The 25,981-nt window shown below is 42.2% G+C and overlaps 1 protein-coding gene across 2 annotated transcripts in view; it reads right to left on the bottom strand.

Annotated features, from left to right (window-relative positions):
• Positions 1-25,981, bottom strand: part of ccdc170 (coiled-coil domain containing 170) — a 107,137-nt gene that overhangs the window by 63,618 nt on the left and 17,538 nt on the right. For both annotated transcript variants that reach the window (XM_072581366.1, XM_072581367.1), the window contains exons 5-6: positions 19,985-20,241; positions 6,385-6,529 (exon numbers count right to left, since the gene is read on the bottom strand). In XM_072581366.1, coding sequence (XP_072437467.1) covers positions 6,385-6,529; positions 19,985-20,241 — 402 coding nt within the window. The remainder of the gene's footprint in view (positions 1-6,384; positions 6,530-19,984; positions 20,242-25,981) is intronic.

The raw sequence follows: 25,981 nt of genomic DNA, 5'->3' as shown, positions 1-25,981 counted from the left end.
ATGGTATGCAGTCGATTTGAATTATTTTATTCCTAAACTGTCCATAACTTCCTTGAATAATTTTGATGTGAAGTTTGACCCTTGATCTGATTGTATCTAGTGAAAGATTTGAGTGATTCCTCTACAACCCTTTTAGCTGTGATATTGCGTAATGGAACGGCCTCTGGAAGTCTAGTAGACACATCCATTATTGTTAACAAATACTGATTCCCACATTTTGTTTGAGGTAGAGATCCTCCACAATCGACTAAGAATCTTGTAAAAGGCTCCTCAAATGCAGGAATAGGTATTAAAGATGCAAGTTTTATTATTGCCTGTGGTTTTCCAATTACATCTGGCAAAATTCAACTCCATCCTTGTGCAGTCCAGGCCAGTAAAAATGTTTTTGTCTTTTAGCTTGAGCTTTTCTCACTCCTAAATGACCCTCCAAGAGGTAACTTGTGCGCCCCTCACGACATCTCCTTTCTATAACCAATTAGGAATACGATTTGAACAACATCTGACCATTTCTTATCTGCCTGAATATGTGATGGTCTCCATTTCCTCATTCAGACAACGTTTTAAAGATAGTAACATTCAGGGGTACATTCGGGTTCTTTTTCTGTGTATTCCTTTTGATACAACTACTTTAAGTTTTCATCTTTCTGCTGTAACTCAGTTAAATTATCTGTGCTAAAGATGTCTGCTGTATTATCTATGTGCACCTGGTTTGTCTCAATCATCTAATCAAACAGGGTATCTGCTTATTCCATTTCAACTTCCTTATCTGTACTCTTTGGTCTGTCTTGTTTCAACTGGTGACCTTGTGACCTCGTTACCACACAGCCAGGAGAAATCCCAGGATATGTGTCCTGCAATAGTTCACTTGCGTGAGCTATGGAACATCAAGAGGAAGAAAGAAGCTTATTTAAGGTTGAGGAGGCAAGGACCTGACAGGGCTCTATAGAGGGTTACAAGTTAGCCAGGAAGGAACTGAAGAATGGAGAGCTGGTAGAGGGCATGAAAAAGCTTATGTGTGTATGATTAAGGAAAACCCAAAGGCATTCTAAACTTATATGAGGAACAAAAGGATGGCCAGAGTAAAGGTAGGGCTGATCCAGGATAGTGCAGGGAACTTGTGCCTGGAGTCAGACAAGTTAGGGGAGGTCCTTAATGAATACTTTGCTTCAGTATGCACTGGTGAGAGGGACCTTGATGTTTCTGAAGACAGTGTGAAACAGACTGATATGATTGAACAGGTTGATATTAGGAAGGAGAATGTGTTGAAAATTTTGAAAAATGTAAGGATAGATAAATCCCCTGGGCTCGATGGAATATACCCAAAGGTTACTACAGGTGGTGAGGGAAGAAATTGCTGCACCTTTGGTAATGATCTTTGTATCCTCATTGTCCACTGGAGTACTGCCAGATGATTGGAGGTTGGCAAATGTTATTCCCTTGTTCAAGAAAGGGAATAGGGATAATCCTGGGAATTACAGACCAGACAGACTTACTGTCCCACCAGTGGTGGCCAAAGCATTAGAGAGGATTCTGAGACAGGATTTATGATTACTTGGAAAACCAAGGTTGGATTTGAATCCAGAGTACAGGGTTAAAGGCAGGAGTCTTGACAGTATGGAGGAACACAGGGATCTTGGAGTCTAAGTCCATTGATCACTCGAAGTTGCCACCCAAGTTGATAGGGTTGTTAAGAAGGCATATAGTGTATTGGCTTTCATTAGCTGGGGATTGAGTTTAAGAACAGTGAGGTAATGCTGCAGCTCTATGGAGTTCTGGTTAGGCCACACTTGGAATATTGTGTTCAGTTCTGGTCGCCTCATTATTTGAAGGATGTAGAAGCTTCAGCGAGGGTGCAGAGGAGATTTACCAGGATATTGCTTGGACTGGTGGGCATGTCTTACGGAGAAAGGCTGAGGGAACTAGGGCCTTTCTCATTGGAGTGAAGAAGGATGAGAGGTGATTTGATAGAGGTATACAAGATATTGAGAGGCATAGATAGAGTGGACAGTCAGAGACTTTTTCCCATGACAGGAATGTCTACCACGAGGGGACACAATTTTAAGGTAACTGGAGAAAGGTTTAGGTGAGATGTCAGAGCTAGGTTCTTTGTTCAGTGGTGGGTGTGTGGAATGTACTGTTGACAGTGGTAGTAGCGTCAGAAACATTAGGGGCATTTAAGCGACTCTTGAATAGGCACATGGAAGTTAGTACAATGAAGAGCATGTTGGTTAGTCTGATCGTAGAGTGGGATAAAGGCCGGCACAACATTGAGGGCCAAAGGGCCTATACTGTTCTATGTTCTATGAAACACACACGAGAATAGATTACAGAATAACTTAACCGATCCAAAATTCCAACAGATCATCCCACCTTAATGATGCTGTTGCAAATACTTGCAACAATCCACATAAACACCCCTTGGCACAAAAGGTAAAATCAAACATAGGGTCTTACAGGAGAGATGTCAGAGAAAGAGTACTAGCCTAGACCTGCTTCTTTGGGTCTAGCAGCTTTTTGCACACTACTGCTAAAAACCAAACCAAACCAAACCAGAGAAAAGCTGAGCTGGGAGAACTGGCCACTCCCCTTTCATTGTACAAGTTAGTTTTAAACTTGAAAGTCTTTTGCCTGAGGCAGTACCTGTTAGCTATTACCAAATTGGCCCCAAAACCCTTCAACCCCAGACCTTTTTGAGTGTGTGACATTTACGACCTCTCTGGGAAAAAAAGCCATGGACAGCATAACCTTGTTAAAAGGAGCTGCTTCACCACACTCAGCCCCACTCTTTCCTTAGTTATCTTATTGCAATTTATGTCTTTATAAAACATCCTTGTGTTCAAGGCTGAGTCCAGGGCTTCAGCATGAAAATCAAGATTGACACTCTAGTACACTACTGAGAGGTGCTGCACTGTCAGAGGTGCAGTTGTTCAGATGAGATATTAAACTGAGGCTTATCTCCCTGTTCAGGTGGATGCCACCAGTTTCCTGGCCTCTATTCATCTCTCAATAAAGGGAAAGAATAATGTGAATGAAGCACAATTTATTTTAGGCAGTTCTTCATGACAGCTCTGAATGGTTCTCATTGCACATGGGATGTTACTGACTAATGGACAGAGATTGACTGTCAACACCATCATATTGTATAGTAATGGCATCCACGTTTTCATCTTTTTTCTGTCTTAAACTCCTGAGATGAGTTAGGTGATTTGAGCCAAGGTTACAAAAGACTCTGTGCAAATGCTTAATGGCTGGTTAGTTAAAATACCAAAGTAAAACTGAACCCAGAGAAGAATTAGCAACCTTTGCACAGGTGAGAAAAACCAGCAAGCATAAAAAAATGTATTTTAACCACTTGCTGATTCATTTTTCAGGGCAAGGCACAGCTAATCTGAGTCAATGTGCCTGCTTTAACATGTAGAAGTAGCCTGGCAGGTAACTGTCAATCAGTATTAACTGGTGCATTCTTCAAGGTAACATCCCTACCCTTCAAGTCCATTTGCTTACTGAACAGCAATTGCCTCTCCTACAACATTGATTTACCCCTTGAATAGGCATTCTGGTGAATTGTCCTGATGAATGCAAGATGAAAACTATCTCATTTCAGTAATACTCAATATCATTTAGAAACAAAGACAGAATTACTAATCCTAGATTATGATGTATTTGATGTGTCATACATGATCTATAAATTGCTGCCCTGTGATGTCAGGATCACAGCCACTTTTGGAGGAAGGTCAGCATATCATTTTGTACAGCCCCTTTTTTATTTTGGTGAAGAACACAATCCTTGTGATATGATGATTCAGTCCTTTTTTGGCATAAAAAGTTATCCAATAATTTGGACAAAGGAAATCAGGAAGCAAATGTTTGTGGCTAAAAATGTGAACTATCAGATAATTGGAATAAAGTGAGCTGGAACAAAAGGGAGTAGGCTACAAACCCAGCATCCTTACTGTTTATTGCACTTGCCAATTTTTCCAATTCTGGTCTCTTACAAATCTCCAGTTTTAATCAATCCATTGTTGCCAGCAACACCTCGGCTGAAATTTCCTCTCTAAATTTCTTTTGCTTCCTCCTCCTCAAAGACAGCTCCTGATTTATCAAGCGTTAGCTATGCTTGGCAGCACATTCTGATTCAGAAGGTTGTGGCTTCAAGTCTCACTCGAGGACTTGAACATAATGGCTGATACTCCAGTATTGAGAAAGGACTCCGGGTGCTACCTTTCAGAGAAGAACAGCCTATCTGACTGTTCAGGTGAATGGAAAAGATCCCATGCCATTATTTTGAAGGAAAGCAGAGGAGTTATCCCTGAGGTCTTGACCAATAGTTAACCCTTAAATCAACAGTAAGACAGTTTCATTGGTCATGATTTCCATTTTGTGGCTGAATTTTATGCTCTTTTTGGATAAGTCCAAGTTGTATTGAGTTTCTCAGAGGGATTCCCACAATGGGGCCAAAACAGTTTTCTCACTGTATCACACTAAACTCTCCGCTTTAACAACTACTGAGCCCATTGCTGTCTTGCAATGTCCAATTTATGGCCTATCTTAGCGTGTATCATTCCTGGAACAACTGTCCACTCAGTAGATATCCCTGAATTCACCAGCATCCCTTGTCCCGTCCGCTGGGCACCGAGACAAGCACTGCCAGTTGGGAGCTGCTGCTCTGCTCAGCTCCTCATATTTGCACCAGATGTGGAAAACAATGGCAAATTAATGCCCTGCTTTGCGGGCATCATTCTGGGAAGCAAGTTGGGGTGGGGGAGTTAGTATCCTCTAGAATGTGGTGGTACACAGCTCAGATTTCCTCTTCCCCCAGGCCCAGCAATGGAAGGTGCCACATCCGACTATGCCACCTGGTCCCAGGTTTATTACTTGGGATAGTTCATCATCAGCTGACTGGAGGAATGTTCTTCACCAGGCCACCAGTGTCTGTCCTATATCTCATACTCACACTCCCTCTCCTACCACACTCACCTCTCAACAAGGCTCATACTCGATTGTGTCAATATTTCCCCTTGTCACTCACTGTTACCTATTCGAACCCCCAACACCATTAAACCGACATGTCCTCTGAGCTGCCTACTCACTCGCTTGGGACACCTCCCTACCTGCACCAATAGTAACAGCAGTGTGACACTCCTATCGCTGCCCCTGTCTCATTCCAGTAGGAAATCAGCCCCCAACAGGTCATGATAGGCAGTGGACAACTCAACATTCAGCTCCTCACCCTTTACATAGGCAGCATCCCATCTCTGACCTCCCTAAGCATCCAACGGACTATGTTCAAGCTCCAACCTGGAATCAGAGGCTGCCCTTGACAGTGTGTGCCTGACACTGCTTCAGTGAAAGATGCTATCCTTGACTTGACAGAGGCCTGCTGACATCCATGACAAGCTCCCTTCAATGTGTCTGGGCTAAATTGCAAGACAATGCAACAGTAAAATGAACTTGGTATTGCCGGCTGAGGGAACAAAGTGCAAAAAGGCAAAGCATGACAAGAATGCATCCTGGTAGGATTAGAGTGAGTGAGCGCTATAACAGCAAGTGAAGAGCTGGGAGATGTAGCCTGGTTCACTCTATGAGCTAGGTGCATGTCCCTGAGCACCAAGTGTCCTTGCTGCAGCACTATAATAACAGTTGCTGTTGTGTACTTGGGTGCAGCATTGAAGTGCAAAAGCATTGTAAAAGTGGTTTGAATATCTGCCATGAGGATTTATGGAAGCTAGCTCAATGTCCATGAAGGTGGGGAGTGCACGGACACTGCCCATGGACCATGCCCTGAGAAACTGGTGTCCAACATAGAGGCTGTTCAGAGCAAGTGGCATATGGAATTCACTAGATACCCGCTCTGCTTTTCCACGTTTTCTTGACGCTTACGTTTTTTGGGGATTTTGATAGAAAGCTGAATATTAATGGGTCAAGCTGGGCTGCCAACAAGGCAGTTAGCAATCTTTAATCACTGTCAATTAATAACTCACCATTACCCTAGTGACAGTAGTACCCTACTGCCTGTGGAAAACAAAAGATAGCGCGAGATGTTCCTGACATCAGGATGGGCCTCACTGCACTTCTTGTCGAATTCTGCCACAAATCTCACCAGAGCCCATGATGCTCAGGCCTCTAATTAGATTCCACCGACTGTGAGATCTTGCTTTGTTGCTGGTTGTGGTTCCTGCATTATAATCATGACTAATTTCAAAGACAATTCATTAGCTGCACTGTTCTTTGAAACATTCAGTAGATTTGAAAAGCACTAAAATAATACAAGTCTTTATTTCTTTAGCTAGTTTCCTGGAGAGGCTGTAGATGTTGACTCATGAAGCGGTCTAGTTAATTATTACCTGGAAGACGGGTCCCTCGATTAAGCACGACCATACATACCTGTGACAACAGCAAATCCAGATGATGCTCTCCCACTCTAGAATCAACATTGATGGCACGGCTGAGCTTCTCCAAGAATTCATCGTGCTCTTTAATTCTTCTTGTGTCTTCCTGTTTGGCCACATCCCACTCCATTAAATGTTTCCTGATGGGTAAATATTAACAAATGACAGAATGTTAAATGTGTAACTATTTTGCAATCAAGTCTTTGGTAATTTAAATATCACATCAAAATCTATCATGTCAACTGATAACTGGACTGAACATGATAAAATGGTGGCATCGCAGTAAGGACATTGGACTAGAAATCTCAGAGCTCCCAGGTAAGTATTCTGGGGACATCGGTTCAAATCTCATCATGGCAGATGAATAATCATTCAATAAAATTGGGAATTAAATACTAGTCTAATTGTGATCATCATAACCATTGTCATAAAAACCCATCCAATTCACTAATGTCCTATAAAGAAGGAAATCTGCTGTCCTACTCTGTACATGTACAATATGTAGATAGCATGCCAACCTTGTGCTGCTTACCTGATACAATGATTGCAATAAGTAGTTAGCACTATCTATGATGTTGAGTGGTTGTATAAATCAGCAAGAAACTTGTAAAGACTGTATCATCTTCTTTTTCTGTATTTTTGATTGTGGATTAAAATGGGGAGGGTCGGTGGGGAAGAGACTGTTTTAAAAACCAAGAACAGTTGAAGGGTTGCTGCACTTTTTAAAAGCAAGTTATTTGACAGTCATTGTAAGAACGGTTCATACAGCTCTTAGTTTGAGCGGTGGGAAGAGCTTGGTTACAGATGAGCTGGAGCCTATAAGCTGGGTACAAATGGAAATTTGGCCAGCAACAAGTTGCAGATTGGTCTTTAAAATCGATACCTAGTCGCCATTTTCAAAGGCCTCCTGCCTGCCAACAGCTATGCGATTGGTTCCCAGGTTGCTGCCAAGCTTGGGGGTGTGAACGTTCAGTCGGAGGCCATCAGATCTCTAGGAGGGAAGGAGGCTTTATACTGCAGAGTATAAATGTATCTCACGCCTGAAAGCAGCCAGTTTGCTCCCCCTCATCAGTTGCTGTAAGAGGTCACTTGTAATCAAGAAGTCAGAGATCTTTGTAAGTGCAAACTAGTCACCCTGTGCCTCCTGCAAATGTGAGAATACCAAGAGAAGGAACAGCATTCTGATCAAAAGTATCATTTCAGCAAACCTTGTGGACAGGGACTACTGAAATCCCTTCCTAGACTATCCCTCTGCCCGTAACACCCTTTTCTTCCCTTGCGACCTTTTCTTCATTTACATGATATAGGATAGAATCATACAGCACAGAAATAATCAGACCAAACAGTTCACGCCGAACATTATCCCAAACTAAACTAGATCCACCTGCCTGCAAACATTTCTTATTCATATACTTAATAAATGTCTTTTAAGTGTTATAATTGTTCCTGCATCCACCATTTCCTCGGGAAGTTCATTCCACACATGAACTAATGTGTAAAAAACGTTTGCCCCTCTTATCATTGTTCAATCTTTCTCCTCTCACCTTAAAAATATGCCACCTAGTATTGAACTCCCCACCCTAGGGAAAAGACACCTGCCATTCATCTTATCTATACCCCTCATGATTTTATAAACCTCTGTAAGGTCACCCCTCAACCTCTTATGCTCCGATGAAATGCTTCCCAGCCTATCCAGCCTCTCCTTTTATAAACAGAAATTAATTACTGCAACTGAGCCAGAATTTATTGCTCTTTCCCAATTGCTCTTGAGAAGGGTGTAGTGGTGGTACTTATAGAGGGTGAGTTTTTTAAAATGGGTTAAAATTTTAACTAGTAGAATTATATGTCAACAATTCATTATTTTTTATCTGTAGTTAGAATCTATTTATTTGTAATGAATAGATGTTTTTGTTCAGTACAGAAACCTGGTCCAAGTTTCTGTCAACCTGGGACTGAATAATACCTAATTTTGAGTATCTTTAAATCTTTCAACTTTTGTAACCACTCCAGGACCAGTAGGGCTTGATTTCCCTCACATTACCCCAGTGTGGAGAAGCAGACTGAAAATTTGAACGTTTTGCAGGAGTTAAAGCTAGTCTAAACCCTTACGGTCAGCCTACATCTCAAAAACGGATTTAATTAATGAGGCAGTCTTTCACTGAAAGGCCAGCTTACAATGCTGCAGATCTGATTTTAATAATAAAACATACTTATTATGCAAAAGATAGAACAGAATAAACTAACCCTATTTATGTAGCACAATGAAAAGTTTTGAAGGACACAGTAAAAATACAATCCAATTTACTGCCAAAACGTCATTTGCAGTACTCAAACACCTGGAAGAATTCCCTACTCTATCTCATCTACAGGCTTGACTTAACTGTTTGTTTCAATTTCTGGTCTTGCAAGTTTGATAGCTTCTTTCTTGAGTATTCACACAACTGAGCTTAGACTTTCTAATATTAGAATCTTGAAGGGGTTATTCAAATGAAAGACTTCCAGTCTGGATCCTACAAGCTAAAATCCTTACCCTGGGATAGCCTATTTCTGAACAAACTCCCTTTCCTAGGAAAAATTGTTTCATGTATCTAACTTCAACCAAGATTCAAGTGAACTGAAACCAAAATATTTCTAATCTATGGCTTTTTCCACCAGCAAAAAAAACACATCAATTCCTTATCTTTCTAACATAAAATAAGCTAATGCACTTCAATATTTACTCTGTCTGCTCCTAAAACTCTCCCAATGCAAACAAAATCCCATCATCCTGAGAGACTCCCTCCCCTATACTGGTCTTTTTTAAAAAAAACATGGTTCCTGATACCCTTAGCTTAAAAATGTGTTGCTGGAAAAGCGCAGCAGGTCAGGCAGCATCAAAGGAACAGGAGAATCGACGTTTCGGGCATAACCCCTTCTTCAGGAATTCCTGAAGAAGGGCTTATGCCCGAAACGTCGATTCTCCTGTTCCTTTGATGCTGCCTGACCTGCTGCGCTTTTCCAGCAACACATTTTTAAGCTCTGATCTCCAGCATCTGCAGTCCTCACTTTCTCCTTCCTGGTACCCTGACAAGTTAATCATTAAATGTTCTCATACACAAAAACCCACATACCACATGTTCAAAATCCAAACTATAAACCATACAGTATTAAAATAGAGCTAACATCACGCTGCCCACAAAAAGAGATATTTTTCACTCCATGCTAAAAAAAAATCTAAACACTATTTCAATGTTACATTTATATCAGCCCATGGGCCTTTCATATTCACTCTCAATAAAGCACCAACCAAAACATTTTTTCCCACAGTCAAAAAAACGATTTCAGAGTTGGGGAATGATGTTTTACCAAAATAATTGTTAAGTTCTTGGCCAAAAGAGTGATTCCAGAAAAATCAAAGTATTCTGATCCATACAAATAAGTCTCTTTAAATTTTTGTGAGCATATTTCAAAATGATGCAAAGTCAACATAAGACTCCATGTCTCCTTCTCAATTGCTGAATATTTTGTTGACATGTGGCATCTTGCAGCAAAACAGCACCCAAGCCCATTTCACTGGCATCAACCAGTTTGAATGGTTTCTCACAATTAAATGTGGCCAAACCTGATACAGTTGTTTTAAACGTTGTCAGCACAGCATTCAAGCTGTCAAAGATACACTGACCTTGTATCACTCAAATGTTCTGCTTTTCTTCAGCATGATTGTTATAGGCACAATAACAGTGCTTAAGTGTGGGAAAAGTTTGTGGTATAATCCACTTATGCCAAAATAAAACAAAATTGCACATTTTGTCTTAGGCAAGTGAAGATCTAAAATAGCTCACACTTGCACTTCTCTAGATATTACTTGGCCTTGTCCCACAGTGTGGTCCAAATAAATTACTTTTCCTTTAAAAATGTATTCATTTTTAAGCAAATTGGCTTAAAAAAAACCAGTTCAGTTAAGTGGTGTAAATGTTCTTTCCACATCTAGCTAAAAACAGCCAAATCATTGACCTAGCTATACTTATATAAGACTTCATTGATTTTATTTATTGATTAATGTTTGGAACATTGCTTTTGCATTTTTCATTTCAAACAGCACGACTGCGTTGATAAAATCCATCCAATTTTGCAAAAGCTGATAGTTCATTAGTTACATTAGTCAATAGAACTTGCTGATACCCTTTTAAAAAGCTGACTTTGGTAAACATTTGTGTGTGTCTAATTCATTCAATGTAGTCCTCCAATCTTGGATTAGGATGTGAGTCAGTTTCTGTTAGGAGGTTGACTTTGTGATAATCAACACACATAATAACCCATCCGCTCTTGGCACAGGCATAATAAGTGAGCACCAGCCACAATGATTCCACTCAATAATATCATCGCTCATGATGAACTTAACCTCTCCCCTTATTTGAGCTAATCTCTCCAGATTGAGTCTGCAAGGATGTTCTTTTGCGGATAAGACATCCCTTGTACTAACATTGTAAATAGTCAAAACCATTTCCATGGTCTATTCCCACAAATTGATTTATGATTCTGCTCAAGCCTTCTTGAGTCGCTTGGACTATGGTCAAAAATAAAACCTGATATTACATAAGCTTTTAAACACTGCTGTATTCTCCTTGCTGAAGGGTCAATTTTTAAATTTTCCATTTCTGATTCATTGAATCAGAGTCATAGTGGTCTACAGCACAGAGAAAGGCCTTTGGCCCATCAAATCTATACTGATCAAAAAACAAGCACCTAACTATTCAATTTTTTCAGTACTTGGATCATAGGCTTTATGCCTTGGTAGCTCAAATATACATCTAAATACTTTTTAAATGTTATGGAGGGTTTCTACCTCTACTACCCTAAAAAGAAACGAGTTCCAGATTCCTAGAACCTTACATGTGAAAGCTTTTTCCTTATATTCCCTCAAAACCTCCGGCCCCTTACCTTAAATCTATGCTCCTGGTCACTGATCCCTCCACAAAGAGAAACATTTCCTCCCTGTCTTCTTTCTGTGCTCCCACTAATTTGATATATTCCCTGTAGTCTCCACAACTCCAAAAAGTCTCTAGTCTATCCAATATCTCTTCACTCCAGGTAATATCCCAGTAAATCTCCTCTTCACTCTCTCCAGCGTAACCATAGCCCACATGCAATACAGATTCCAGAGCTGCCAACAATACTCTACTCATGGCCTATACCACCATTATGCACTTTCTCTGCTATTTTTATTTATTTCCCTCTTCCTTTCACTATCCCAAGTAATTTTTATTTTCCCGCTGGCTATTGACCCAATCATAATTCATCTTTAACATATTAACAAGATGTTGTGGTTCTGTTCGCCGAGCTGGGAATTTGTCTTGCAAACGTTTCGTCCCCTGTCTAGGTGACATCCTCAGTGCTTGGGAGCCTCCTGTGAAGCGCTTCTGTGCTGTTTCCTCCGGCATTTATAGTGGCCTGTCTCTGCTGCTTCCGGTTGTCAGTTCGAGCTGTCCGCTGCAGTGGCCGGTATATTGGGTCCAGGTCGATGTGTTTGTTGATAGAGTCTGTGGATGAGTGCCATGCCTCTAGGAATTCCCTGGCTGTTCTCTGTTTGGCTTTCCCTATAATGGTAGTGTTGTTCCAGTTGAATTCATGTTGCTTGTCGTCTGTGTGTGTGGCTACTAAGGATAGACACGACCAGCTATCTTTAGTAGCTACACACACAGACGACAAGCAACATGAATTCGACTGGGACAACACTACTATTATAGGGCAAGCCAAACAGAGAACAGCCAGGGAATTCCTAGAGGCACAGTACTCATCCACAGACTCTATCAACAAACACATCGACCTGGACCCTATATACCGGCCACTACAGCGGACAGCTCGAACTGACAACCGAAGCGGCAGAGACAGGCCACTATAAATGCCGGAGGAAACAGCACAGAAGCGCTTCACAGGAGGCTCCCAAGCACTGAGGATGTCACCTAGACAGGGGACGAAACGTTTGCAAGACAAATTCCCAGCTCGGCGAACAGAACCACAACAACGAGCACCCAAGCTACAAATCTTCTCCCAAACTTTGAATATTAACAAGATACACATGCACTGATTTGTTCCCCTACCTGGAGTACTCGCTACATAATTCACATCATTGAGTTTCTGTTTGATTTGACAGAGTCCAGTGAACTTTGCTTTTAATAGTTCCCCAGAGACAGGCAACAATATTATAACTCAACTCCAGCAACAAAAGTTCCAGCTTTGGCCTTTTTATCTGTTTTAGTTTTCCTTGTTTATTGAGCACCCAACACATGCTTTGGCCAATTTCTCTCTGAAATTAAAAACGTAGGCTCCAACTGTAGCCTCGAGTTGGTTTATTAAGTTTCTCCTTTAATTAATTTAAGTTGTTCTCTCTGCTCATATCCATATCTTAGTTCACAAGGGCTAAATCCTTTGGACTTGCTGGGTGTATCCCAGATGGCAAACTGTAACAAAGGAATTCCATCATCCCAATTATTAGGACACTCTTGACAGTAAGATCAATCAGGATGCAAGCAGGATTGATAACGGTGAACCAGTAGGTGAGATATATTCAGGTTTCCAAAGGGTATCCCATAGGTATGTGCAAGGCTATTTAATAAGATAACAGCCCATAGTCCATTAGCATATACAGAGGATTGCTATCTAAGAGAAGACAGAGTTGGGATAAGGAGGCATTTTCAGTATGGCAATCTATGACTAGCGGAAGACAATAGGAATCAGTGCTAGGACCACAATTAATCACAATATATATTAATGACTTGGATAATGGATGTGAATGTACTATTGCCACGTTTTCAGAAAACACAAATGTAGGTGGAAAACCAACTACTAGTGAGGACACAAGGAGAGGGATATAGATATATTAAGTGAGTGGACTAACACTTGGCAGACAGAATATAATGTGAGAAACTGTGAGCTTATGAATTTTGGCAGGAAGGATAAAGGAGCTGAATATCATTTAAAATGGACAAAGACTTTAGAAATCTGTAGCACAGAGGGATTTGAGGTCCTCATGCATGATTCACAAAGAAAAGGCTAGCATCCACACTCAGTAGGTAATAAAGAAGGCAAATGGAATAGTGACCTTTACTGCAAAGGCAACTGAACATAAAAATATAAGTCATGCTAAAACTATACAAGGCATGGTCACACCTAAAGCATTGTGAACAGTTTCAGTCCTCTCATCTAAAGAAAGATGGGGTCAGTCCAGAGAAGGTTAATCATGTTGATCCTGGGTATGGAGGGATTTTCTTATAATGAGAGGCAGAGTGTGTTGGGCCTGTACTCATTTCAGTTTAGAAGAATGAAAAGTGACCTCACTGAAAAATACATCATTCTTAAAGGGCTTGGCAAAGTGGATGGTGAGAGCTTGTTTCACCTTGTGGGAGAATCTGGAACCAGAAGGCTTAATCTTAACATAGGGGCTGCTCATTTAAGACAGTGAGGAAGAGAAACTTCTTCTCTCAAAAGGGTAGGGGGAAAGATAGCAAAGTAGAGATTAGGATGATGAGACCGGCCACTTCTTCATTGAATGGTGGAGCAAACTCAATGGGCTGAATGACCTACTTCTGTTCCTACATCTTATGAAACAGTAAGACCATAACCTCCTGTGAAACGGCTTGGGATGTTTCATTATGTCAAAAGCTCTACATAAATACAAGGTGTGTGGTATAGTAACTCTTAAAAAAAGACCAGCATCCATTCTCTCAGGTGATTCAGAATGGAAAATTAATTCTGGCCTTGTCAGCGATGCCCACATGTGATAAAGAGCAGAATGGAGACTTGTACAACTTCAAACAACTTGAGAAAATGTACAGCATCTGAACAATTGTTTCAATGGCCAGCAGGAAACAAGGAAACGAGTTTGCTCTACCATTCAATGACAAAATGGCTGGTCTCATCATCCTCATTTCAGATTAAGAGCTTATGCTCGAAATGTTGATTCTCCTACTCCTTGGATGCTGCCTGACTGGCTGTGCTTTTCCAGCACCACACTCCTGAGCAGGGAACATCTGGCAACTAATGTCTGAAGTAGTTGATGATCAAATTTGCACTGGTGGGATTCCTATCACTGAACGTCTATTCAATTGAATGTGAGAGGCTAGATGGAGTGGTGAAATCTAAAGTGGTATCAAATTAATCTTACACAATGCTATGCCTACTCTTGCACACTTTTGGCAAATGCTCACTAGGCACATTACAACACATTCATCCAAATGGCATCTAGCACAACCTGCATCAGAGTCTGTATGCAATGGACAGATGCAAACGTAGAGACGTCCAAACTAAGAGCAGAGTAGGTCACTTGGCTCTTCCAACTCATTCCACCAATCATTTGATCATGACTGATCTGTTTGTGTTTTGAATTCTACGTTCCGATCCACGTTCACTAACCCATGATCCACTGCCTAACAACATTCCAACCAGGTCTGCCTTAACAATATTCAAAGATCTTGCTTCCGGCACTTTCTGAGCCAGAGAATCTGAAACACAACACTTGGAGAGATAAAAGTTCTGGTGATCTCTGTCCTAAAAAGGGAGACTATCAATACTTTTCTTTTATTTTTCGGTTTGGAACTGCGAGTTGAATTTGACAATTGAAATTTTGTTTGTTCAGCCTGTTTTATCAAAAAAAGAACAAAATACAGATGTCTGTTGTTAGGAGCTGGCCTGGAAAGATAATGGAGGTTAATTACTCTCTAAGGTCACAGTGCTATGCTCAGGAACTGACAGCTGGTTGGATGTTGAATTGGACAGTGAAGGAAAGTCAGGCCAAGCACAGAACATTGAAAAATAAAGAGAAAATAAAGAGTGAACTGGTGTGAATTGGGTTCTGAGCAGCAAGCAATTTATGTTCTGAAAGCTTCTAAGCGGTGTTGCTCTTGTTTTGCTCTCTCGCTTGTTTCATTCCCATTACTGATTTGCCAAGTGTTCTGAAAAGAGAATTAGAGTCTGTAAAAAGTAGGTGAATAATTCTGTAAGTCTGCTTCTGTAGGCTTCCATTGACCGGTGACTTCAAAATTCAAGCAAAATATACTGTTCTATCTGCCTGTCATGCAGCCCATCATTGAATGATTTCACGAAGGTCAGGCATTCATCATTGAAACTGTTATTGAAATGGCAAATTACGATTATTTTAATTTTCTTTTTTAATTCATCTTAACTATGACTCTGTTTCTCTTTATCTCTCTCCCTGTTTCTTTCATTATCATAAGTACATTTTTCCTTTGGCTTTTGTCCCAATCATAATTTATCTTTAACATATTAACAAGACACACTTGCACTGCTTTGTTCCCCTACCTGGAGTACTCGCTGCATTATTCACACCATTGAGTTTCTGTTTGATTTGACAAAGTCCAGTGAACTTTGCTTTTAATTGCTCCCCAGAGACAGGCAACAATGCTACAACTCAACTCAAGCAACAAAAGTTCCAACTTTGTCCTTTTTATCTGGTTTAGTTTTCCTTGTTTATTGAGAACCCAACACATGCTTTGGTCAATTTCTCGCTGAAGTTAAAAACGTAGCCTCCAACTGTAGTCTCATTGGTCTTATGTGTTATCTCCAAACTTGGCGATACTTAATTTACTTCCATTATCCAAGTCATTAACATATATTGTGATTAATTGTGGTCCTAGCACTGATTCCTATTGTCTTCCGCTAGTTATAGATTGCCATACTGAAAATGCCTCCTTATCCCAACTCTGTCTTCTATTAGATAGCAATCCTCTGTATATGCTAAGGGACTATGGGCTATTATCTTATTAAATTGCTTTGCACATACCTATGGGATATCCTTTGGAAACCTGAATATATCTCATCTACTGGTTCACCGTTATCAATCCTGCTTGCATCCTGATTGATTTTACTGTCAAGAGTGTCCTAATAATTGGGATGATGGAATTCCTTTGTTATAGTTTGCCATTTGGGATACAACCAGCAAGTCCTTGTAAACTAACATATGGATATTGTCTGTTTGTTAGTGCATGAGTTGTGGGGACGGTGTCTTTAGATCAAAGGAGATATGGCTTATATCATAAATATTAATTAGATTACCTTTTTTCTGAGTTCTGCTACAGATGCATTACTAATAATAAATTGTTCAGTTTTATTTAAGTTATAAACTTGGCATCCAAGACCTTGTTAGGAACAGCTGAGCAATTTTGAGGGTCATTGAATGTTTTAATTTTACTGTGTTGCAAATCTGGTGATAGTGATACTGGGTTCATTCGGTTTGCTATTTCAATGCCCCAACAACCCCAGATTTTTAAAGTGTCCCTAGTTCTGGACTCATCCACAAGACGAAACATTCCTTCCGTAGGGGTTCACCTTGTCCAGACAATTCAGGACCTTATTCATTTCAATCACCCCTCAACCTTATAAACTCCAGTGGATAGATGCCCAGTCTTTCCAACCTTTCATCAAAAGTCATAGAGTCATAGAGATGTACAGCATGGAAACAGACCCTTTGATTCAACTCGTCCATGCGGACCAGATATCCCAACCTAATCTAGTCCCATTTGCCAACGTTTGGGCAATCCAGATTCGCTAAGATAAAAGGTAGGGAGGAGGGACTTGGGGGAGGGGCGTTAGGAATGCAATAGGTGGAAGGAAGTTAAGGTGAGGGTGATAGGCCGGAGAGGGGGTGGGGGCAGAGAGGGAACACTTGTGGCGGAACACTTTAACTCCCCCTCCCACTCCGCCACGACATGCAGGTCCTTGGCCTCCTCCATCGCCAGACCATTGCAACACGACGCCTGGAGGAAAAGCGCCTCATCTTCTGCCTAGGAACCCTCCAACCACAAGGGATGAATGCAGAATTCTCCAGCTTCCTCATTTCCCCTCCCCCCACCTTATCTCAGTCCCAACCCTCGGACTCAGCTCCGCCTTCTTGACCTGCAATCTTCTTCCCGACCTCTATGCCCCCAACCCCTCTCTGGCCTATCACCCTCACCTTAATCTCCTTCCACCTATCGCATTCCCAATGCCCCTCCCCCAAGTCCGTCCTCCCTACCTTTTATCTTAGCCTGCTTGGCACACCTTCCTCATTCCTGAAGAAGGGCTTATGCCCGATACATCGATTCTCCTGCTCCTTGGATGCTGCCTGACCTGCTGCGTTTTTCCAGCAACACATTTTTCAGCTCTGATCTCCAGCATCTGCTGTCTTCACTTTCTCCTATATCCATCCAGATGCCTTGTAAACGTTGTAATTGTGCCAGCCTCTACCATTACCTCTGGCAGATGAAGGTGAGGACCACAGATGCTGGAGATTAGAATCAAGAGAGTTGCGCTGGAAAAGCACAGCAGGTCAGACAGCATCCAAGGAGCAGGAGAATCAACGTTTCAGGCAAAAACCCTTCATCAAGAAGGTGATTCTGATGAAGGGCTTATGCCCAAAATGTCGATTTTCCTGTTCCTCGGATGCTACCTGACCTACTGTGCTTTTCCAGCACCACAATGTCGATACTTCCTCTGGCAGTTCGTTCAACATACGAACCACCGTCTGCGTGGAAAAGTTGCCCCTCAAGTCCAATTTAAGTCTTTCCCCTCTCAGCGTAAACCTATGCCCTCTAGTTTTGGACTCCCCCGCCACAGGGAAGAGACCTCGTCTATTCACCCTCTCCATGCCCCTCATGACAAGCTGCCCATCCCAGGCAATAATCTATTTTAAAAAAAAACAGAGTTGTGAATGGTGGCAATCAGAAACAAAACAGAAATTGCTCGAAGAATTCAGTAGGTTTGACAGCATTTGAAGAGAGAAAGCAGTGTTAATATTTTGGGTCTAGTGACCTTTGAAGAAAGATAATTGGACCCGAAATGTTAATTCTGATTCATCTAGTAAACATTCTTTGAACTGCCTCCAAAACATTTACATCCTCCCTGAAGTAAGGAGGCCAACATTGCACATTGTACTCCAAATGTAGACTCACCATTGCCCTATTTAATGGAATAGATTTAACGCTCAATTCCTCTTGTAATTCCATTAGCTTTCTTAATTACTAGCAGTACTTGCAAACTAATTCTTACTGGCTTCCGCACTAGAACACATAGCTGTGTTAATTCTGTTTCAGTAAACTTTTTTTTAATTCTTCCTACTGAATTGCCACATTATATGCCATCTGTTAGATGGTTATCCATTCAAATTATCTATGTCTGTTTGCAACCTCTTAATGTCTTCTTCACAACATACTTTCCGACCTATCCATCTGTCTTCTGTGAACATATCTTAGATCCTTTCATCCGGGACACTGATACTAAAGTTGAAGCCCCAGCACAGACCCCTGCAGGACTCCATTCTTCACATCCAATCAGAAAAATACACATTTATGCATACCCTGTTTTCTGCTATCCAACCAATCTTCTAGCCAAGTTAATATCTTACCCCCTTTATCAGAGCTTCTATACTGCGCAATAACGTTTTGAGAGCTAGTTTCTCAAATGCTTTCTGGAAATCCAAGTACAGTACATCTATAGGATCCCCTTTATCCACAGGGGACACTACTCCTCCACAGACCCCACAGGATTAGTAAAACATGATTTCTCTTTTCCAACACAACATTAACAATTTCAGATTAGCTTGAGTTTTCAAAATGCCCCAGCTGTAATCATCTTAATGGTCTTCCATGTGAAAGGTATAAAGATAACTGGCCTTTAGTTTTCAGTCTTCTGCCAACTTTCTTTCTTTTGTCATATTTACTGTTTTCCAAACTGATGGAATATTTCTAGAAACTGGTGAATTTTGGAAAATTAACACCAATGCATCCACAATCTTAATATTACTGCCTCTTTTAAGACCAGGACCTGGGGATCATAGCTCCACCCATTTGTTCAGCACCACTTCCCTAGTGATTTCACTATAATTTCACTAAATTATTCTTTCCCTTCCACCTCAGTGGGATGACTTTTGTATGGTCTGTATTGAAGTTTATTTCATCCTTCATTTTCTTATTATCTACTATTAACTCCACATTCTCACCCTCTGGAGGATCAATACACTCTTTTCCATATTAAATACCTATCTATTTTTACATTTCTAGCTAGCTTCCTTAGATGCCTGAGAGTCTAAGAACTAAACACCCAAACAACTTACACAACAGATTGGAGTTTAGTGGAAAACATTCTCTCTAAAAACAAAAACACAGTCTTCGAAACTCACTTCCCTAGGGAAAGTTCAATATAGGGCCATTGATTATTTTTAAGACAGAGTTAGGTTAATTCTTTAATAACAAGGGTGTCAAAGGATATTGGAGGAAGGTAGGAAAGTGAGGGCCACAATCAGATCAGCCATGGTTTTGTTAAATAGTGGAGAGGCCAAACCCCTGCTCCTGATTCATATGTTCATACAAGTGTAGTTCTAACGCAGTGTTTCCAACTGGGGATCAGGACCCCACAGACAATAGATTAGATCCTAACAGCTCCAAGGCTCACCCACTCTCCCCATCCCCCAAAATTAGGAGCTAAAGCCCAACAGCCCACTCAAGACACACAAAGCCTGAGGCACTTAAATAACATCACATTGGGATCACGTTTGGAAAACACTGCTCCAAAAGAATTAAACAGAAAATAGAATTTCAACTGGTGTAATAAACAAAGAGGCCTACCTGAGTTTGCTCTCTAATTCTGTATTCCTCTGTCGGAGTTCCTTGTTCTCGTTCTGTAAAACCTGCAGAGTTACTTCAGTTTCAGTCTTTGAAGAAAGCAGTGTTCTGGACTTCTCCTCAGATTCCAGGATTCTCTCTCTCAAGCAACCAATGAGCGACTGCTGTCTCGTGTTGTCCATCTTGTAGCTTTCAACTTCTGCCTTTAGCTCCTGGATATAACCCTCTTGAGATGTGAGCTTCAGACAAATGTCTGTGAGCTATGAATGGAATAGGTCAGCACAGAATGCAATGATACTTCTAAAGACAATGTCATGTAACAACTGGCATCTTATTTCAGCCAAGAGAAGAAATCTAAATGAGCTAATTTTCTACAATCTACATTTGTAAAATCATGTACATTTAAATCATAGAACACAGGAGCAGAAGGTGGCCATTTGGCCCTTTGAACCTGTTGCCCCATTCCACAAGCTCCTGGTTGATCTGACTGTGCTCTCAGGTCTATTTTCCAACCCCCGATAGCCCATGACTCCCTGTTTAACAAAAAAACAATCTAACTCAGCCTGAAATAAAATTAAAGACCCAGCTCCACTACCAACTCAAGGAAGAGAATTCCACACTTCCATCAACTTCTGACAGAATGAATTTCTCCTCATCTCTGCATCTTCCAAAGTATCCACCCTACGAAGTTGTCACAAGTCCTTGTATTTTGCAGTAGGATCACCTCTTCCATTCAGTGGTACAGGCCTAACCTGTTCAAACCATCTTTATAAGATTTGCTCCTTCCCCCAGGAGTGAGCAATTATTTTTCTTTGGCAGTCATGGAGTTTTTACAGCACAGAAAGTGTGTCTGCGTCAGTTATCAAACATCCATCTTATTCTAGAACCTTTTTTCATAATTTGTCCATATTGTATCCTGTGGCATTTGAATCCTTCATCTAAATAGCTCTAGAATGTCTCTATGAATGCTATTTTTTCCACATTTTTAGGCAGAAAATTCCAAATACTTTCCTGATTATTGCACTGCCATGGTTTTACAACCTCAGGACTTTCAAAAGTTTCTTACAGTCAATGAAGTATTCTTGGAAAAAATAGTGTAGTCACTTTTGTAATGTCAGAAATGTGGCTACTGATTTGTACGCAACAAGTTCCCACATATGACAAGGACTAGCTTAAATTAGGGACAGCACAGTGGCTCAGTGGTTGGTGCTGCTGCCTCACAGGTACCCAGATTTGATTCCACCCTCAGGCAACAGTCTGTGTGGAGTTTGCACATTCTCCCCCTGTCTGTATGGGTTTCCTCTGGGTGCTCCAGTTTCCTCCCACAGTCCAAAGATGTGCAGGTTAGATGGAATGACCACGCTAAATTGCTCATAGAGTCCAGGGATGTGTAGGCCAGATGGATTAGCTATGGGTTCCAGGAATAAGGTAGAGGAGGGGGGGGTTGGTTTTTGGAGGGGTAGTGAGACCCAATCGGCTAAATGGCCTGCTTCCACACTGTATGGACTTTATGATTCCACATGCTTTAATAATCCTGGCTAAGTGATAAGCATTGACCAGGAACCCAGAAATAACTCCTGTGCTTTGAGCAAGTGCCTTGGGATCTTTCATATCGACCTGACAGGGAAGGTGGAATCACAGTTTAATATCTCATCCAAAGGAAGTCACAAGACAGAATCTCAAAACAATTGATCTTGAGCTGTTCACCCAACTATTGACTGATATTAGTGTGACAGAATTATGGCAGATTTACTTGCACTGTTTTTTTAAGCTTTTCCAACCAAAGAAATATGCAAGTTGCACTGAACAGTGGTTATCCCTCAACTCATCCCACCGTTCTTGGAGAGACCTTGTTTTATACAAAGTAGCTTCCACATTTCTGAAATTATGCAAGGCGGAGAAAGTGAGCACTGCAGATGCTGGAGATTCAGAATCAAAAAGTGTGATGCTGAAAAAGCACAGCCGGTCAGGCAGCATCCAAGGAGGAGGAGAATCGACATTTCGAGCATAAGCTCTTCATCAGGATTGAGGAGGGACAAAGGGGCTGAGAGATAAATTGGGGGGAGTGGGTTGGGGCTGGAGGAAAGGTAGGTGGGAAGACGCAGGTGGGAGGTAATTGTGATAGGTCAGTGGGGAGGTTGGAGCGGATAGGTGGGAAGGAAGATTGGCAGGTAAGACAGGTCATGAGGGCAGTGCTGAGTGGGAGGGTTGGATCTAGGATGAGGTGGGGAGGAGGGGAGATTTGGAAATTGGTGAAGCCGATGTTGATGTCGTGTGGTTGAAGGGTCCTGAGGTGGACGATGAGGCGTTTTCCTCCAGTTGGGGGGTGGCTTTGATTTGGAAGTGGAGGCGGTCCAGGACTTGCATGTCCTTGTGGGAGTGGGCGGGGGAGTTGAAGTGGTTGGCCACAGGGCAGTGGGGTTGTTTGATGTTCCCAGAACCACTCTGTAAGTTGGCGTCCTGTCACCCCAATGTAGAGGAGACAACATCGAGAGCAACAGATGCAGTAGATGAGGAGGATGGAGGTGCAGGAAATACTCTGCCGGATTTGAAGTGATCCTTTCCGGCCTTGGACAGAGGAGAGGAGGGTGGTCTGGGTGCAGGTTTTGCACTTTGTGCAGTGGCAGGGGAAGGTACCAGGTGTAGAGGATGGGTTATTGGGGGGCATGGATCTATAGAGGGAATTGCAGAGGGAATGGTCTCTGCGGAATGCAGATAGGGGTGGGGAGGGCAATACATTTTTGGTGGTGGGACCTGACTGTAGGTGGCGAAAATGACACAGGATAAAAAGCTGTACCTGGAGATTAATGGGGTGGAAGGGAGGACCAGGGGGTTCTATCTTTGTTGCGGTTGGAGGAGTTGGGTTCAAGGGCTTCAAATGGTGGAGATGTGATGAAGGGCATTCTTGATCAACTGGAAGGTGAAATTGCAATCCTTGAAATAGGAGCCATCGGCATGTTCTAGAGTGGAATTGCTCTTCCTGGGAATAGATATGGGGGAGGTGGAGGAATTGGGAGTAAGGGATCCTGTTTTTACAGGAGGGGTGGATGGGAGGAGGTGTAGTCAAGGATAGCTGTGGGAGTCATTGGGTTTGAAATATATATCAGTGTTGAGTCAGTCACCAGAAACAGAGATGGAGAGGTCCAGGAAGGGGAGGGAGATGGTCCATGTGATCGTGAGGTCAGGGTGCAAGGTGTTGTTGAAGTTGATGAACTGTTCAACATCCTCGTGGGAGCATGAGATAGCGTCGATACAGTCATCAATGTAGCAGAGTAAAAGGTGGGGGATGGTGCTCATGTAACTCCGTAGTATACTTCGAACAGTCTCTCTTCCAAAGAGGCAGGCATAGCTGGGGGCCATGCGGGTCCCGTGGCTACCCCTCTTGTCTGTAGGAAGTGGGAGGATTCGAAGGAGACATTGTTGAGGGTGAGGACGAGTTCCACCAATCAAATGAGTGTGTCCGTGGAGGGGTCTGGTTGGATAGACAGGAGAGGAAGAAATGGAGGGCTTGTAGGGGTTTGTCATGGCGGATGGGCATGTATAGGGACTGGATATCTATGGTGAAGATGTGGTGATGTGGATTGGGGAATCAAAAGTCATGGAGGAGATGGAAGGCGTGGGTGGTGTCTCGAACATATGCAGGGAGTTCATGGGGCAAGGGGGAACAGGACGGAATCAGGTTATGAGGAGATGAGTACAGCAGGGCAGGAGCAGGTGGTGACAATTGGTCGACCGGGGCAGTCAGGTTGTGTGGGTTTTGGGTAAGAGGTGGAACTGGGTGGTGCAGGTTTGGGGAACTATGAGGTTAGAGGCTGTGGATGGGAGATCCCCTGAGGTGATGAGGTTGTGGATGGTTTGGGAGATGATGGAATGGTGAGGACAGATGGGGTCACGGTCAAGGGGCAGTAGGCGGAGGTGTTGGTGAGCAAAAAACACTGAAAGATTTAACTGACACTGAGGCAATGAGAGATGCCCTGACTTTGTAAAGGTCATATGAATGCAAGTTAATTCTTCACTTGAGGTTGCTTTAGTCAGACTGAACTTGAATGGAGTGGGTGTTGATTAGCTTAGTTGGCTGGATGGCTGGTTTGCAACACAAAATAACATGAATAGAATGGGTTCAATTCCTGCACTGGCTGAGGTTACCATGCAAGACTCTCCATCTTAACCTCTCCCCTCACTTTATGGTGACCTTCAGGTTAAACCACCACCAGTCATCTCTCTCTCTAATGGGAGAGTAGCCCTATGATCTGGTAGGACTGTGTTTACTTTACCTTGATCACAGCAATCAAGTCTGATGAGCAAGACAGAAGAGAAATGTCAACGTTAAAAATTCTGTGGAGATGTTTGATGAGGCTGATCCCTGATATTGGAGGGATTAGGATTATGAGAAAACATTCCAATTCCTCAGCCCTGAACAGGAATGCAAGGAGGGCGGCACTAGGGATACTGCCATCATGTTAAGTGGAAGTGAAATGGCTAAACAATGACTGCAAGGCAAGGAAAATACAGATATCCACTGGTATCAAGGATCGGCCGGGCTGGTGGGAGGAACACCTAGGCAAAGAAGGAGCCTGATCAACTCCAAACAATGGGTGCAGTTGTTGAGAATATTTTTGCTGAGCTGGAAAGTTGGTTTGCAGACATTTTGTCCCCTTTCCAGGTGACATCCTCAGTGCTTTGAAGCCTCCTGTGAAGTGCTGCTGTACTGTGTCGGTTGGAATTTATTTGGTTTCATTCCTGTTGCTTCCAGTTGTTCGTTGAAGTGCTCAGTATATTGGGTCTACGTCAATGTGTTTATTGACGGAGTCCATGGACATGCCAAGCTTCTAGGAATTCTCTGGCTGTCTTCAGTTTGGCTTGTCTTATTATTGTTGTATTGTCCCAGTCGAATTTGTGTTCCTTGTTGTCTGTGGGTGTAGATACTAGGGACAGCTGGTCATGGCGTTTAGTGGCTGGTTGATGTTCATGAATGCGGATTACTAGTTGTCTGCCTGTTTGTTCTATAGAGCTTTTTGTGCAGTCTGTGCAAGGAATCTTGTACACCACGTTTGTCCTGCACACGGGTCTTTTGTTCTGGTGAGTTGTTGTCTGAGTGCGGCTGTCGGTTTATGTGTTGTCATAAATCTGAGTGGTCAGAGGAGTCCGACTGTCAGTTCCGAGACATTTATTAGATTAGGTAGACTGGTTAGTGTGTTGTCGTGGTATGTCCTTGTTGCATTGTTTGTCTGCCAGGCTTCTGCGGATGAAGTTGAGGGATATCCATTCTTGGTGAAGACTCTGTAGAAGTGTTCTTCTTCTCTTCATAGGTCAGGAGTGCTGCAGTGTGCAGCTCTTTTGAACAGGATCCTGGTGCAGCTTCTCTTGTGCATGTTTGGGTGGTTGCTGTTGTAGTACAAGATCTGGTCCATGTGTGTGGCTTTCCTGTACACTTTTGAGGTGCATTCCCCGTCATGTGTTCTTTCTACCATCACATCCAGGAATGGGAGTGGATTGTTGGTTTCCTCCTCGTCAATCTGATCCCTGTGAGCATGGTGTTAAAAATCCAGCTTGTGTTCTCGATTTCGGTTCTCTTAATAATTACAAAAGTGCCACCCACATTTCAGATCCAGAGTTTGGGTTGAATTTGTGGAAGGCCAATTTTCCCAGTCTTTGCACCACTGCTTCTGCTATGAGCCAATGATGTCCCATTGCTTTGCTCATATTTATGGCTTTGAATATAAAGTGTTTACTTCGATTGGCAAAACCTTAGTCAGAGAGACAATGGCCAACCTCCTGGACAAACAGAACAGACGGCACGACAGGGAACCAATCAACAATGGCTGCACACTCAAGCTACTAGACCTGTGCTTGATGACACACTTCCCATTCAACAACCATATATATGAACAGATCAATGGAACATCTATGGGCTTACCCATCTCCGGGCTCGTAGCAGCAGCAGTGATGCAAAGACTGGAACAAACAATCCTCCCACAAATCCAACCCAAACTCTGATAC

The sequence above is a fragment of the Chiloscyllium punctatum genome, chromosome 11 (assembly GCF_047496795.1).
Source record: "Chiloscyllium punctatum isolate Juve2018m chromosome 11, sChiPun1.3, whole genome shotgun sequence".
NCBI classification, from domain to species: domain Eukaryota; kingdom Metazoa; phylum Chordata; class Chondrichthyes; order Orectolobiformes; family Hemiscylliidae; genus Chiloscyllium; species Chiloscyllium punctatum.
This window is presented reverse-complemented; position numbering and strand designations above follow the sequence as displayed.